The sequence below is a fragment of the Cetorhinus maximus genome, chromosome 20 (assembly GCF_964194155.1).
Source record: "Cetorhinus maximus chromosome 20, sCetMax3.hap1.1, whole genome shotgun sequence".
Lineage (NCBI taxonomy): Eukaryota > Metazoa > Chordata > Chondrichthyes > Lamniformes > Cetorhinidae > Cetorhinus > Cetorhinus maximus.
This window is the reverse complement of record NC_135898.1, coordinates 85,493,690-85,506,584: the sequence shown is the minus strand read 5'-3', so window position 1 is coordinate 85,506,584 and position 12,895 is coordinate 85,493,690. Positions and strand designations below refer to the sequence as shown.

The 12,895-nt window shown below is 45.0% G+C and overlaps 1 protein-coding gene across 2 annotated transcripts in view; it reads left to right on the top strand.

Annotated features, from left to right (window-relative positions):
* The first annotated feature begins 281 nt into the window (after positions 1–281).
* Positions 282–12,895, top strand: part of LOC144694539 (zinc finger matrin-type protein 4) — a 402,800-nt gene continuing 390,186 nt past the window's right edge. Inside the window, exons 1-2 of one of the 2 annotated variants that reach the window (XM_078565096.1) lie at positions 282–427; positions 5,354–5,458. In XM_078565096.1, coding sequence (XP_078421222.1) covers positions 5,354–5,458 — 105 coding nt within the window. In that variant the 5' untranslated portion in view covers positions 282–427. The remainder of the gene's footprint in view (positions 428–5,353; positions 5,459–12,895) is intronic. The other variant, XM_078565095.1, reaches the window with a different exon arrangement.

Genomic DNA, 12,895 nt, shown 5'->3' with positions numbered 1-12,895 from the left:
AAGTTGAGTGGGGGAGCGGATGGGGGTGGGGGTGGGTGGTGGCTAGATGTGGAATTCGATTCACCCAGCCTCTATATAGCCCATTTCTGGCCTAAATAAATCATTTGCTTGAGAGAAAAGGATTTTTTTCTCCCCCCCACCCCCCCTCCTCCACTACTTCTTTGTCAATTCGCGAGACTGAGTGTTGGAGGCGCTGTGTATTTGGTAGTAGGGAAGCTGTCACGTAGAGAAGCATCGTCCATCCCAGATTACTGGCAAATCATCACATCTACACACACACTCACACACACAGTGTGTCCCTTTACAGACAGCATTTCAAGGAGATAGGGGGCCGGGAAGAGAGGACAGAAAGAGAGGCGAAACGATAGAGGGAATGCAAAGAAACTGAAGGCGAAACATCCCTAAGAATCATTGCAACGAGTTGGGGGTAAGTCGAGTTTAATATCCTAAAAATGTGATGTTGCAATCCACTGTCCCCGTACCAAAAATAAACTAAACTAACGACAGGATCGATGTCTCAATTTAACATGCATTTTTAAAAAAAACACATATATATATATATTTGATTTTAATTATAGACTGGAAGTCAGCGTGTCTTTCTGTGACTGGACTGGTGCTTTTGAAGTGTGGGAATTGTTGAGTAGTTTTGGTAACCGCGGTGAATACAATTGGAAACACCACCGTTCGCACTGGGGAGAGAGATAGAGAGAGACAGGAACTGGGGCTAATTGGCAATGAGTTTATTGGATTTAAATCGCCAAATAATCATATATTTAAAACAAAAATCGATTCCCTCCAAACGAGGAACACGTTAAGTGACCTGATTGAGAGCAATTTGCAAGGGCAGTAAGCATTTATACAGATTTTTTTTTCCCCCAAAAGAAAGGAAAGTTCACACTTTAGACCAAGAGAGGAGTCAACTGGCAGCGAGTGTCGTTTTGCCAAGTCCCAGACATGTCACTTTTAGCACATTTTGAGGATCAGAAATTGTCATCCTTTTATTGTGGCTGCTGAGGGCAATCTTCCCGTCTAGGAGTGAGCCACCTTTACACATGAACTGAAAAGGCATGGAACCTGTACATTGGTTAGACAGCCAAGATTGTCCTTGTTTGCTGAGAGGATGGGCGGGGTGTGTGGGTGGGGGTGAGGGGGGTGCAGTGAAAATACTATTCCTTCAAGAGATGCACAGGATTTTCCTCCCTATCCCATGGAAACTGGTTCTTTACACCCCTGCTGCAGTTCCTCCTTGTGAGTTAGCACTGACATCTGTATAAACACAGTGGCTCATTTCACAAAGTAGGCTTGTTCCCAGGTAACAGGATGGTTCTTAATTTGCAAAGAACTAGTCAACACTTTGCGGGAAGATAATCCTGAGAAAGTTGTTACAAATAAGTAGGTGTGAAAGTGGTTTTAATGCTGGAGACTTTTATATTATAGAACTGTTTGCGTTATGAACTTTGTCTTTGTATTGTTTTTTTCCTGCAAATTGATTATGGAATAATATTTTAAATTACGTAGAATTTCCAGCACAGAAACAGGCCATTTGGCCCATCTGGTCTATGCCTGTGATTAGACTCCACACAAGCATCCTCCTACCCTACTTCATCTCACCCTATCAGCAGAACCTTCTAATTCCTCCTTTGTGTTTCTCTTTTATACCTCAATGCAATTTGCCTCAACTACTCCATGTGGTAGTGTACCCTCATTCTAGTCACTGTCTGGCCGAAGACGCTTCTCCTGAACTCCCTGTCACATTTATCAGTGACTGTTCAGTATCTGGGGACACTTATTATTATGAAAATGTTAAATGGATTGTGGTTGTTTTGATGCCGTGAATATGCTTTTAAGGCTTCAAAAAGCAAAAATGTCACAAAAATCCCAACAATTCAAACTTGCATTTTCACTGATTCCCGTCATTCTTCATTGTGCAAACAGTTGGTTTGTGTACAGTTGTCTTTGGGTTTAAAGAGCAGACATTCATGATAACCCTGGTCTCTTCTCCACTGAAACTGTAAAAATAGAACAAGTGAAAAGCTACCAAAGTGAAAACCACTTCCTCCATCTTCACTGTCATTTTGGTTTTGTTGGCAAGTCTTTGTTCACACACACACACACACACACCACACACACACACAACTACCTGTCCGGACTTTGCTAGAAATCTCTTGAATTCCATCTCCCACACCCATTATCTCTTGCCACAACCACACAAAAGTAAATGTGCAATGGAATTAAGGAGAAAAGACACTATTCTGCAAATAAGATATAGAACAAATAGACTGAGCCCAATCCCCTACTTTCTAAAATTCATAAATAGTATATAAGTGATTGAGAATTTAATGAACTCAACCGAACAACATAAGATCTATCGACTTTAATACAAAATGCAGAGTGCAGTAGGCCTTTCATTTTTATTTGTAAATTAAGGAGACCTGCATTTTTTTGGATACCGAAATGTTCATAATTGTGCAACCTTTTTATGATTTTACACTTTATTTTTATTTTAATGGCTGTCTATAACTATGTTATGAATTATGATTACATGTTTCACTTGTATCATCGTCACGCAATTCGGCACCTCCCACCATGATGATCTCCCAATAATCCAATTATCTGTCTATCTATATATCGACCTATCCTTTACCTTTCCCTCTGTCTCTCCAATCCTTTCACTGTTTGTTTCTCTCTCAATTTTATCCTGTTTGTCCTCTCAATCCCTCATTCCTTCTCACTCTTCTTCATTTTTCTTTACAATCCCTCGCTCCGTGTTTCACTTCAATCCCTTGCAGCTACCCTCTCCTTTCTAATTCCTTCCCCTCTCTCCCCCTAGATATATACCTCCTTCATACCTGGCACCTTAGACCTGTCTCTTTCCCTTTGGTGCCTCACTCATCATCATCTTCAATCTCCTCATTTTAAGAAAAGACTGTTCTTAACCATTTGGGCGCTGAGAAACTCTCTCCAATATACATTGACCCCTTAAAGGGAGTTTCACTAAAGCTATTCTGATTCATGATCTCCACCAACACCCTGGCAAACTATTTTACTCTCCCTTTAAAGCCAGCACCACAGTTGTGGCGGGGTACAGTGTGTAAGCTAGCATCCAATGATACAAGCAGATCAATTTAGCCTGAGAGGAGACTGAGTGAAGGCGCTGCTGGTTTTATTCAGACTTTTAGCAGGGCAGTTCATTGTGTGGATTTGTGTGCATGGGTTAACAATTTTTTCAGTAAATAAATTTTAAATTAAAAGGATGCAACAAGAGTGATGAGTGATGTGAGCCCACACACAATGAAAATCCCAGAGTTTACACCAAGTCTTTGCAGAGTTAACTAAGCTCAGCAAAGGTGGCTGCAAGGCAGCAACAATTGACCTGAGTGCTTCTAGAATTAGAGTGCTGAAAATAATATTAACCAGGGTCCTGCCTGTTCCCTGCCTTCCACTGAAAGGTAAGTGAGTGGGTGTGAATGTCAGGTGGAGACTGGGTTTGATTGTGTGGCCATGCTTGACCGTCCTGTTGTGCCTCAATGTGCACGTTTTTACATGAAGATTGAACATTTGGCAGAAATATTGGAGGTCAGTTAGTGCACCCGGGACCGAGTCCAAGCAAGAGTCAACGCCTTGAGTAGTGACGGAGGGAGAACATAATTCTCCCACAACCAATGATGTCATCACCTTGACACCCATTAACTTGGACCTCATAACTGATAATAAATGGCATCCTTTAAAAAAAAATTAAAGCATTGTCAGAGTCAGCAATATAATTTGTATCAAAAAATAATGACCTCAATCTAATTAGCATTTTAATTACTTAATATTTTAGGTGTGGGACTATTCCTGTCCATAACTGAACATTAACTACAATTCACTATGACTTTCTTACTAATTGTGACTTGCGGTGACTTTCTCCCTCATTGCAGAGATAATTGAACGTAAAAGCAGCCAGTGTTCAGGGCACCTGATTGCCTTCAACCCATCAACAATGTTCCATTGCATGCTTTTGGGGAATGGAAGGGATTAAAATAGAAGGAAAAGCAAATGTTTTAATAGAAGGTACACTCTGTGATATCTAAGCCATCCTGTTAAACTTGTTAAAGCCTCGATAACTTGAGTGCAGTGACTTGCTGGAGTGTTGGAACTTGCACTAAAAGCAATGTGGCTTCATCAGCTGTTTTCCAGCTGTCTAGACAGTTGCCTTTTGGTGCGTATTTTGTAGCATTGCTACTCCTTGCCAGGCAACAGTGCCCAAAAGTCTTTGGCCTCTCTCGATGCAGGGTGCTTGATGGCGAATGTCGGCAGATTACTTTTGACAGCTGGGAAACCATAGATTGCTGCCAGCATTGGTTCCAAACTGGAGCCTCAAGGTTACAGTCCCTGAGGTCGATCCTGGGTATGAATCATTGATTCTGGCAGACTGCCCAATCTGATGGGCCAATCAAGGTGACTTTTGGCTCATCCCCGGGTCACTAAATGAGAATTTGCATAACAACTATCCCTTTGAAGGCACGACTAATGTAAGAATTATACAATATTACAAAGTATTTACAGCACAGAGACAGACCATTCGGCACAATTGGTCTATGCCAGTGTTTATGCTCCACACAAGCCTCTCACCTCTCTTCATCTAACATTATCAGCATATCCATTTTTAATTCATATACATGATGTGAGCATCACTGTCAAGGCCAGCATTTATTGTACATCCCCAATTTGCCCTTGAGATTCCTTTTTCTCCCTCACGTGTTTACCCAGCTTCCCCTTAAATGAATCAATGCTATTTCGCACGGCTACTCCCTGTGTTAGCAAGTTCCACATTCCCACCGCTCTCTGGGTAAAGAAGATTTCTCCTGAATTCCCGATTGGATTTATAAGCAACTGTAATAACATAAGGAAGAAACATATTGTTAAATCAAACTTAAAAGGAGCTCAACATGAATGCAACAGTACCGGCACAAAAAAAGGGGATACTTCCCAACTAAATCCCACTGTTGTTATCAATATCTGAATACAACAGACACAAAGTATAACATTTGGCAGTAAAAATAAGTTATTTCCACCCCCCCCCCGCCTCAAAGGGTAATGGAGTCGGCGGAGATGCACATTGGAGTGGGCTGTGTAAATGGATTCAAGCGACAATTAATTTGTTCCTGCAGGCGGAAGGGGTACAGGGTTAAGAGACGCGTGTCGTTTGGATTCCTGGTTCTCTTCTTAAAAATCTTCCGATTTCCTGAGAGCAATGCACAATCTCACCGAGTTCTGTTCAATTAACCCAGGCTCTTTTTATTTTAGCCTCCAGCTTCCAATGCCACTCTAGACGTCTCATGCCTGTCTGTCTATCTTTTCTCTCTTGCAGATGAAATCCGCGGGGACAGGTGAGACAGAGTTGTTCACAGACAGCTACTGTAACATCTGCAATGCACAGTTAATCTCCGAGTCCCAGAGAGTAGCACATTATGAGGTAAGGAACGTTTCCACTCTCACTCCCTGCCGTCCCCACCCCCTCCAACCTCCCAACAACCCTCGAAAGGTGAAATCCTTCAATCAGATCATTTCACTTGTCAGGAGAGGGTGGTTGGCCTCCGTTCAATTGCTTGAAATGTTCAGGAAAGCTAAAGAAAACCCCTATCATAACTGGGCAGAAGAAATTAGAGAAAGAATTTGCATTTATATAGTGTTTTTCATCACTGCAGGATGTCTCAAAGTGCTTTACAGCCAATGAAGTATATTTTGAACTGTAATCAACTGTTATAAAATAAGAAATGTGGCAGCCAATTTGCACAGAACTCTTGCAAACAGCAGTGTGACGATGACCAGATAATCTTTGTGTTCGGGTGTTGGTCAAGAGATAAATATTGGCCAGGACACCCCTGCTCTTCTTTGAAACAGTGGCATGGAATCTTTTACATCCACCTGAGAGATCGGATGGGGCCCCAGTTTAATGTCCCATCCAAAAAACAGTGCAGCACTCCCTCAGTACTGCGTGGGAGTGTCAGGCTGGATTTTATGCTGAAGTCTTCAGAGTGGAGCATGAGCCTACAACCTTCAGACTCCGGGGTGCGAATGCTACCCACTGAGCCATGGCTGAAGCTTCAAAGTTGCCTGGAACCAATGGTTTTTCACACACTGAGAGTTCATGTCAAGCACTCAGTACAGGAGGCCGACAGCCATGTGAGTTGACAGTTAGTGATTAGCCCATCAAAGTTACAGTTGTCAACGCTGGAGGGACGTCAGGAGTGAGGAATCTGATCAAAAAATAATGAGATGGAATCATGAGTCCTTTGATGTACATGGGAACTGCGTGCTCACTGTCAAAGGGCTAAGGTTTTGAAGTGAGCATTAAGAGGTCCAACAGGACATCCCAGGGGGCCTGTAAGTCCGACAGATCTCTGCCCACTCATCATTTCATCTTCCCTGTAACTCAATGTAACGAGAATATTTCCTGCAATGACAGGTCTCTTTGAGTAGCTGAGATTGACTTTCCAGAATTAGGATGGGGTGGGGTCCCAGGAGTGTCTCATTCAATTCAAGAATATCCCACTCAAAAATTTCAAGTCACCAGTCAGGATATCAAAATGGTTTATAAGGAAACTTCCATTACCAATTCCCAGTTGTCTGTCAGATGTTACACGTGTTATGGTCCTTGACCAGTCCCCCAAGTATTTGGTAAGATTTGGTTAGGGACCAACAACATTTTGTTTAAAGTAGCCAAAGTTTGAGATTCAAGACACTTGCTCAGTGATGAAAGCCACAAGATTCCACGGATTTTGAACAAACAAAGATAAATTTTACCATACAAGGTTGGAAGATAAAACAATTTACAGTAGCTATCCTATACTCTAATATTCAGGGTAAATATGAGGTATATGTGAATTAACGGGTAAACTGTGCCCGAACGCACCACACTACACAATAAATGGTAAATGCGACCAAGACAGAGTCCGTGGATTTCTCAACAATCCACCTATACATCAGTAAACATTGAGAGTCAACGAATCTCACTGAAACACTCTCTCACGAGGAATTCCAGCCTTCCATCTTCGAAGATCTAACCTGGGAATTCTCTCCAAGTCACTCCAACTCAGATGGCTCAACGATGGTCCACCTTGCAGGGTTTCAATCTCGTCTCCCAAGATTCTGTTCCCCTGGGTTCCCAAATACACACTCAAACACCAACTCATAAGCACAATTTTAGCTCTTTGGCTGCACTGAGCAGAACACTACTGCTCCCAAGGGGTACCTTCACCCCAACAGCCCACAGCACGGAGTCACCAATCTTTGGCCGCCTCCTTGGATCTCCAGGCCCTGAGCCCTCTTCACTTAAAGTCTGCTACCCGCAGCCGTTTGGAGCCTTTTTCCCTGCTCCTCTCTTCTTCCTTAACAGGGACCTAATTCTGCCCTGTCTCTGTCCCCTACCTGGGACTTCCTTTTGGGACCTCTCCTGGCCACTCTCCCCTTGGGATCCCTCCCTGCCCCCTCTCTCTGGCCCCTGCCAGGGACAAGCTTTCAATGGCTCTCCACTCGCAGTCACATGGCCCTGGTTTTCATGCTGTTTTCCATCGCACCGGGCTCGTGCTCAGGCCAAAAAACCTACACTGTTGAATTGAGAATGTGCAGCCCGCTCCCAGTCTGCACATGTGCAAAAACTCCAAGGTCTATTGGGATGTAGAGCTCCCAACCTTTGTTCTCAACACCAAGGCAAGTCTGGTTTTCGTACCACAGAGAGCAAAGCTTTGGGGAAGACACAATGGAAATTTTAAAGCTCCCTCTGCACTGTCCCCATCAAACACTCCCATGACAGGTACAGCACGGGGTCATATACGGAGTAAAGCTTCCTCTACACTGACCCCATCGGACACCCCCAGGGCAGGTACAATGCGAGGTCCCAGGACAGGTACAGCACGGGGTTCGATACAGAGTAAAGCTCCCTCTACACTGTCTCCATCAAACACTCCCAGGACAGGTACAGCACGGGGTTAGATACAGTGTAAAGCTCCCTCTACACTGTCCCCATCAAACACTCCCAGGGCAGGTACAGCACGGGGTTAGATACAGAGTAAAGCTCCCTCTACACTGTCCCCATCAAACACTCCCAGGACAGGTACAGCACAAGGTTAGATACAGAGTAAAACTCCCTCTACACCGTCCCCATCAAACACTTCCAGGACAGGTACAGCACAGGGTTAGATACCGATTAAAGCTCCTTTGGCACTGTCTCCTTCAGCAGGTCAGATATATTTCAGGTTAAGTGCAGAGCTAAATCTAAGACGCTCTGTTTACATTGTCCATATAATGAGAAATGCTGTCAGTCCAAAGGGGAAGTATAACTGCTGATGATTCCTATTTTTGACAGATGTTCTAGCCTGCGCAAGTTTAACTTTAAATTTTAAGGAGAAATATAGATTTATAAAACCGCGTACCATCTACAACCTTCACATTAATGAATTAGCGTTGAAATGTTTTGTTATATGAGTGCAGCATCCAAATTGCACAGAAAATTCTGGAAATGTGAATGAATGAGAGAACAGTTGAATTGCTGCAGCAGCTTTCATGACCATGGGATGTCCCAAAGCACTTTACAACCAATGAAGTACTTCTTAAAATAAAAACAGCAAATTCTGGAAATAGGTCAGTCGGTCTGGCAGCATCTTTGGAGAGAGAAACAGAGTTCACGTTTCAGCTTTGTGAACTTGCATCGGAAATGGTCAAACTAGCATCGTCACAATGTAGTGGAATAAAAAGAGAAAATGCCAGAAGTGCACAGAAAGTCGGGCCAGTAGAAAAGGCAAGCCTTGTGTATTAAAGTACAGACCCATTATGGCATATTAGATTACACTAGAGCTTATTAGTTTTTCAGATGCTGCCTGAGTGCTTTTTCAGCATTTCCTGGATTTATTGTAAAAAAAAGTTAGAGCAGGGCATTTTTATCTTGTAATTGATGAGTAATGGGATGGTTTTGTTGATTTGGGAGGGATGGATTATCTGTTGTGTGGAACGTGGCTGCTGTTTGCACACTGCTGATCCACCTGCTCTCTCCGGCCTTAATGATCGCCGGGTGTGACTGGTAAGCGCGTACCCATCATGTGTCTCTCCGTGTTCCAGGCATGTGCACAGCCATTGCATCATGCATCCCTACTCAAGGCTAATTTAGAACGGGAGAGCTGGAGAAGTTTTGGCGCACACACACACACACACACCACACACACACACACCCACACACACACCACACACACACACACACCCACACACACACCACACACACACACACCACACACACACCACACACACACCACACACACACCACACACACACACCACACACACACACCACACACACACACACATACCACACACACACATACCACACACACACACCACACACACACACACACACCACACACACACACACCACACACACACACACCACACACACACACACACACACACACCACACACACACCACACACACACCACACACACACACACCACACACACACCACACACACACACACACACACACCACACACACACACACACACACACACCACACACACACACCACACACACACACCACACACACACACCACACACACCACACACACACACCACACACACACACCACACACACACACCACACACCACACACCACACACACACCCACACCACACACCCACACCACACACCCACCACACACACACACACACACACACCCACACACATACCACACACACACCACACACACACACACCCACACACACACACCACACACCACACACCACACACACACACACACCCACACACACCCACACACACACCACACACACACACACACACCACACACACACCCACACACCACACACACATACCACACACACACACACACACCACACACACACCCACACACCACACACACATACCACACACACACCACACACACACCCACACACCACACACACACACCACACACACACCACACACACACACCACACACACACACACACCACACACACACCACACACACACACCATACACACACACACCATACACACACACACCACACCCACACACACACCACACACACACACACCACACACACACACACGCACACCACACACACACACACTCCAGTAAATTAAATTCCGTTGAAGTATAATCACTTCTGTAATGTAGGAAAATATGACTGCCAATTGCACACAGCAAGCTCCCACAAACAGCAATGTGATAATGATCAAGGAACCTCTTTCAGTAACGTTGTTTGGGAGATGAATTTTGGCCAGGAGACTGGGGAGAGGTCTTCTGCTCTTCTTCAGAATACTGATCACGGGATCTTTTAAGTCCACCTGAGAGTGCAGACGGAAACTCGTTTAGCAGCTCATCCAAAAGATGCTATTTCTGGCAGTGCAGCACTCCCTCAGTACTGCACCGGAGTGACACCCTGAATTATGAGCTCGAGTTTGAGGAGTGGGATTTGAATTCTCATCTTTCTGACTCGAGTGCTACCCATTGAACCAAGGCTGACGTTACATCTAGAAGATGAGACTGTGTTGGATTGGAAGGATGTAGAGAGGCCTTGGAACAACTTGCGGATGAGGTCAAGAATTTTGAAGCCAACGTTTCAAAGATGGGGAACCAATGGAACTCAATGGGGACAGGAATAATAAGGACAGAGACTTGAGCACACAGACTAACATTCGAGTGCCGTCAGGGGACTCGAGAACTTTTGGATGAGATATTAATTCAAGATCTCGCCTGCTCTCTCAGTTGGATGAAAAAGATCTCATGACGCAATATTTAAGAAGAGTAGGGGGAGTTCTTCCCTTTACCCTAAGGCAAATATTCACCCCCCTCAATCAACAATGTTAATGAACAGATTTTATCAAGCCATTATCAACTTGCTGTGTGCAAGTTGGTGTTCATGGAGCTGGAGTTGGAGACTCGAGGATGAATTAAAATCTGTATCAGCTAAAGCAAAGGCTTGACAAGGATGGTGTAAAAGTAACCTATAGATCTTAGATCTGCCTTGTAGAGTCAGAGGGCAGGGTTTTCGGGTCTTCGGGTGAGGTGGGCAGGCCCGGGAGCAGCCGGGGAACAGCCCGCCCGCCGCCCGCCATCGGCCTCTGACCCCCATTTCACGCTGGCCGGCCAGTTAGCGGTCAGGCAGCGTGAAACGCGCGCTGAGAAGCCCAGCGCTGCCAGGGTGGGGGTGGGAGGCGGGCAGGCTGGCGCTGAAGTCAGCGCGGGCGTGGGGGAAGCGGGCAGTCAAAACTGTCTGAAGGTGGAGAGCTGCCTCAGGAAGCTGAAGAACTTAAAACCATCAAATAAAGATTTATAAACGCAGCAGAAAATGTCCACACATCGGACTCACTCACCCAAACATATAGATTATAAAAACTCTGCCCAAACGTGTGTAATTTTTTTTTTTTTAATTTAATTTTAAGGAACCTTATCCTGCCCTTGGATGAGGTTACCTGAAAAATGCAAAAGCCGCCTGGCTGATTCACCGCCCCCCCCGGCCAATCGTGAGGCTGGCTGGGCAGCGAAAAATTGCTGTTAATTAATACTTTAATGGCCTTAATAGGCCTCTTAACTGTCGGCGGGCGTGCTGCCAACTCTCACGCGTGCCCACCGACCCTAATATCGCCTGAGTGCGCCATGACATCGGGACGCTCGCCCGACATCATCGTGCGCTATTTTACACCCGATCGGGTCAGGTGTATGCCGCCCACGGGACATAAAATTCTGCCCATAGAGTTTTACAGCACGGAAAGTGGACCTTTGGCCCATCGTGTCCGCATTGGTCATCTACCCTAACCCCATTTCCAGCACTTGGAGCATAGCCTTGTACGCTATGGCATTTCAAGTGTTCATCTAAATACTTCTTAAATGTTGTGAGGGTTCCCACCTCTACCACCCTTTCAGGCAGTGAGTTCCAGATACCCTCCACCCTCTGGGTGAAAAAACTTTTCCTCAAATCCCCTCTAAACCTCCTGCCCCTTACCTTAAATCTATGCCCCCCCCCGTTATTGACCCCTCCGCTAAGGGGAAAAGTTTTTTCCTATCTACTCTATCTATGCCCCTCATAATTTTGTATACCTCTATCAGGTCCCCCCTCAGCTTTCTCTGCTCTAAGGAAAACAACCCCAGCCTATCTAGTCTCTCTCCATAGCTGAAACACTCCAGCCCAGGCAACATCCTGGTAAATCTCCTCTGCACCCTCTCTAGTGCAATCACATCCCTCCTATAGTGTGGCGACCAGAACTACACACAGTACTCCAAATGTGGCCTAACACTTTATACAGCTCCATCATAACCTCCCTGCTCTTGTATTCAATGCCTTGACTAATCTTAACCACCTTATCTACCTGTCCTGCTGCCTTCAGGGATCTATGGACATGTATACCAATTGTTCCTCTGATCCTCTATACTTCCTAGGGTCCTACCATTCATTGTATATTCCCTTGCCTTGTTAGTCCTCCCAAAATGCATCACCTCACACTTTTCAGGATTAAATTCCATTTGCCACTGTTCTGCCCATCTGACCAGACCATCTGTATCATCCTGTAGTCTAAGCCTTTCCTCCTTGCCATTTAGCACACCATCAATTTTCATGTCATCTGTGAACTTGCTGATCACACTTCCTACATTCATGTCTCGATCATTAACGTACACTACAAACAGCAAGGGACTCAGCACCGAACCCTGCTGTATGCCACTAGAAACATGGAAACTAGGAGCAGGAGTAGGCCATTCAGCCCTTCGAGCCTGCTCCGCTATTCATTATGATCATGGCCGATCATCCAACTCAATAGCCTGCTCCCGCTTTCTCCCCATATCCTTTGATCCCTTTCGCCCCAAGAGCTATATCTAACTCCTTCTTGAAAACATACAATGTTTTGGCC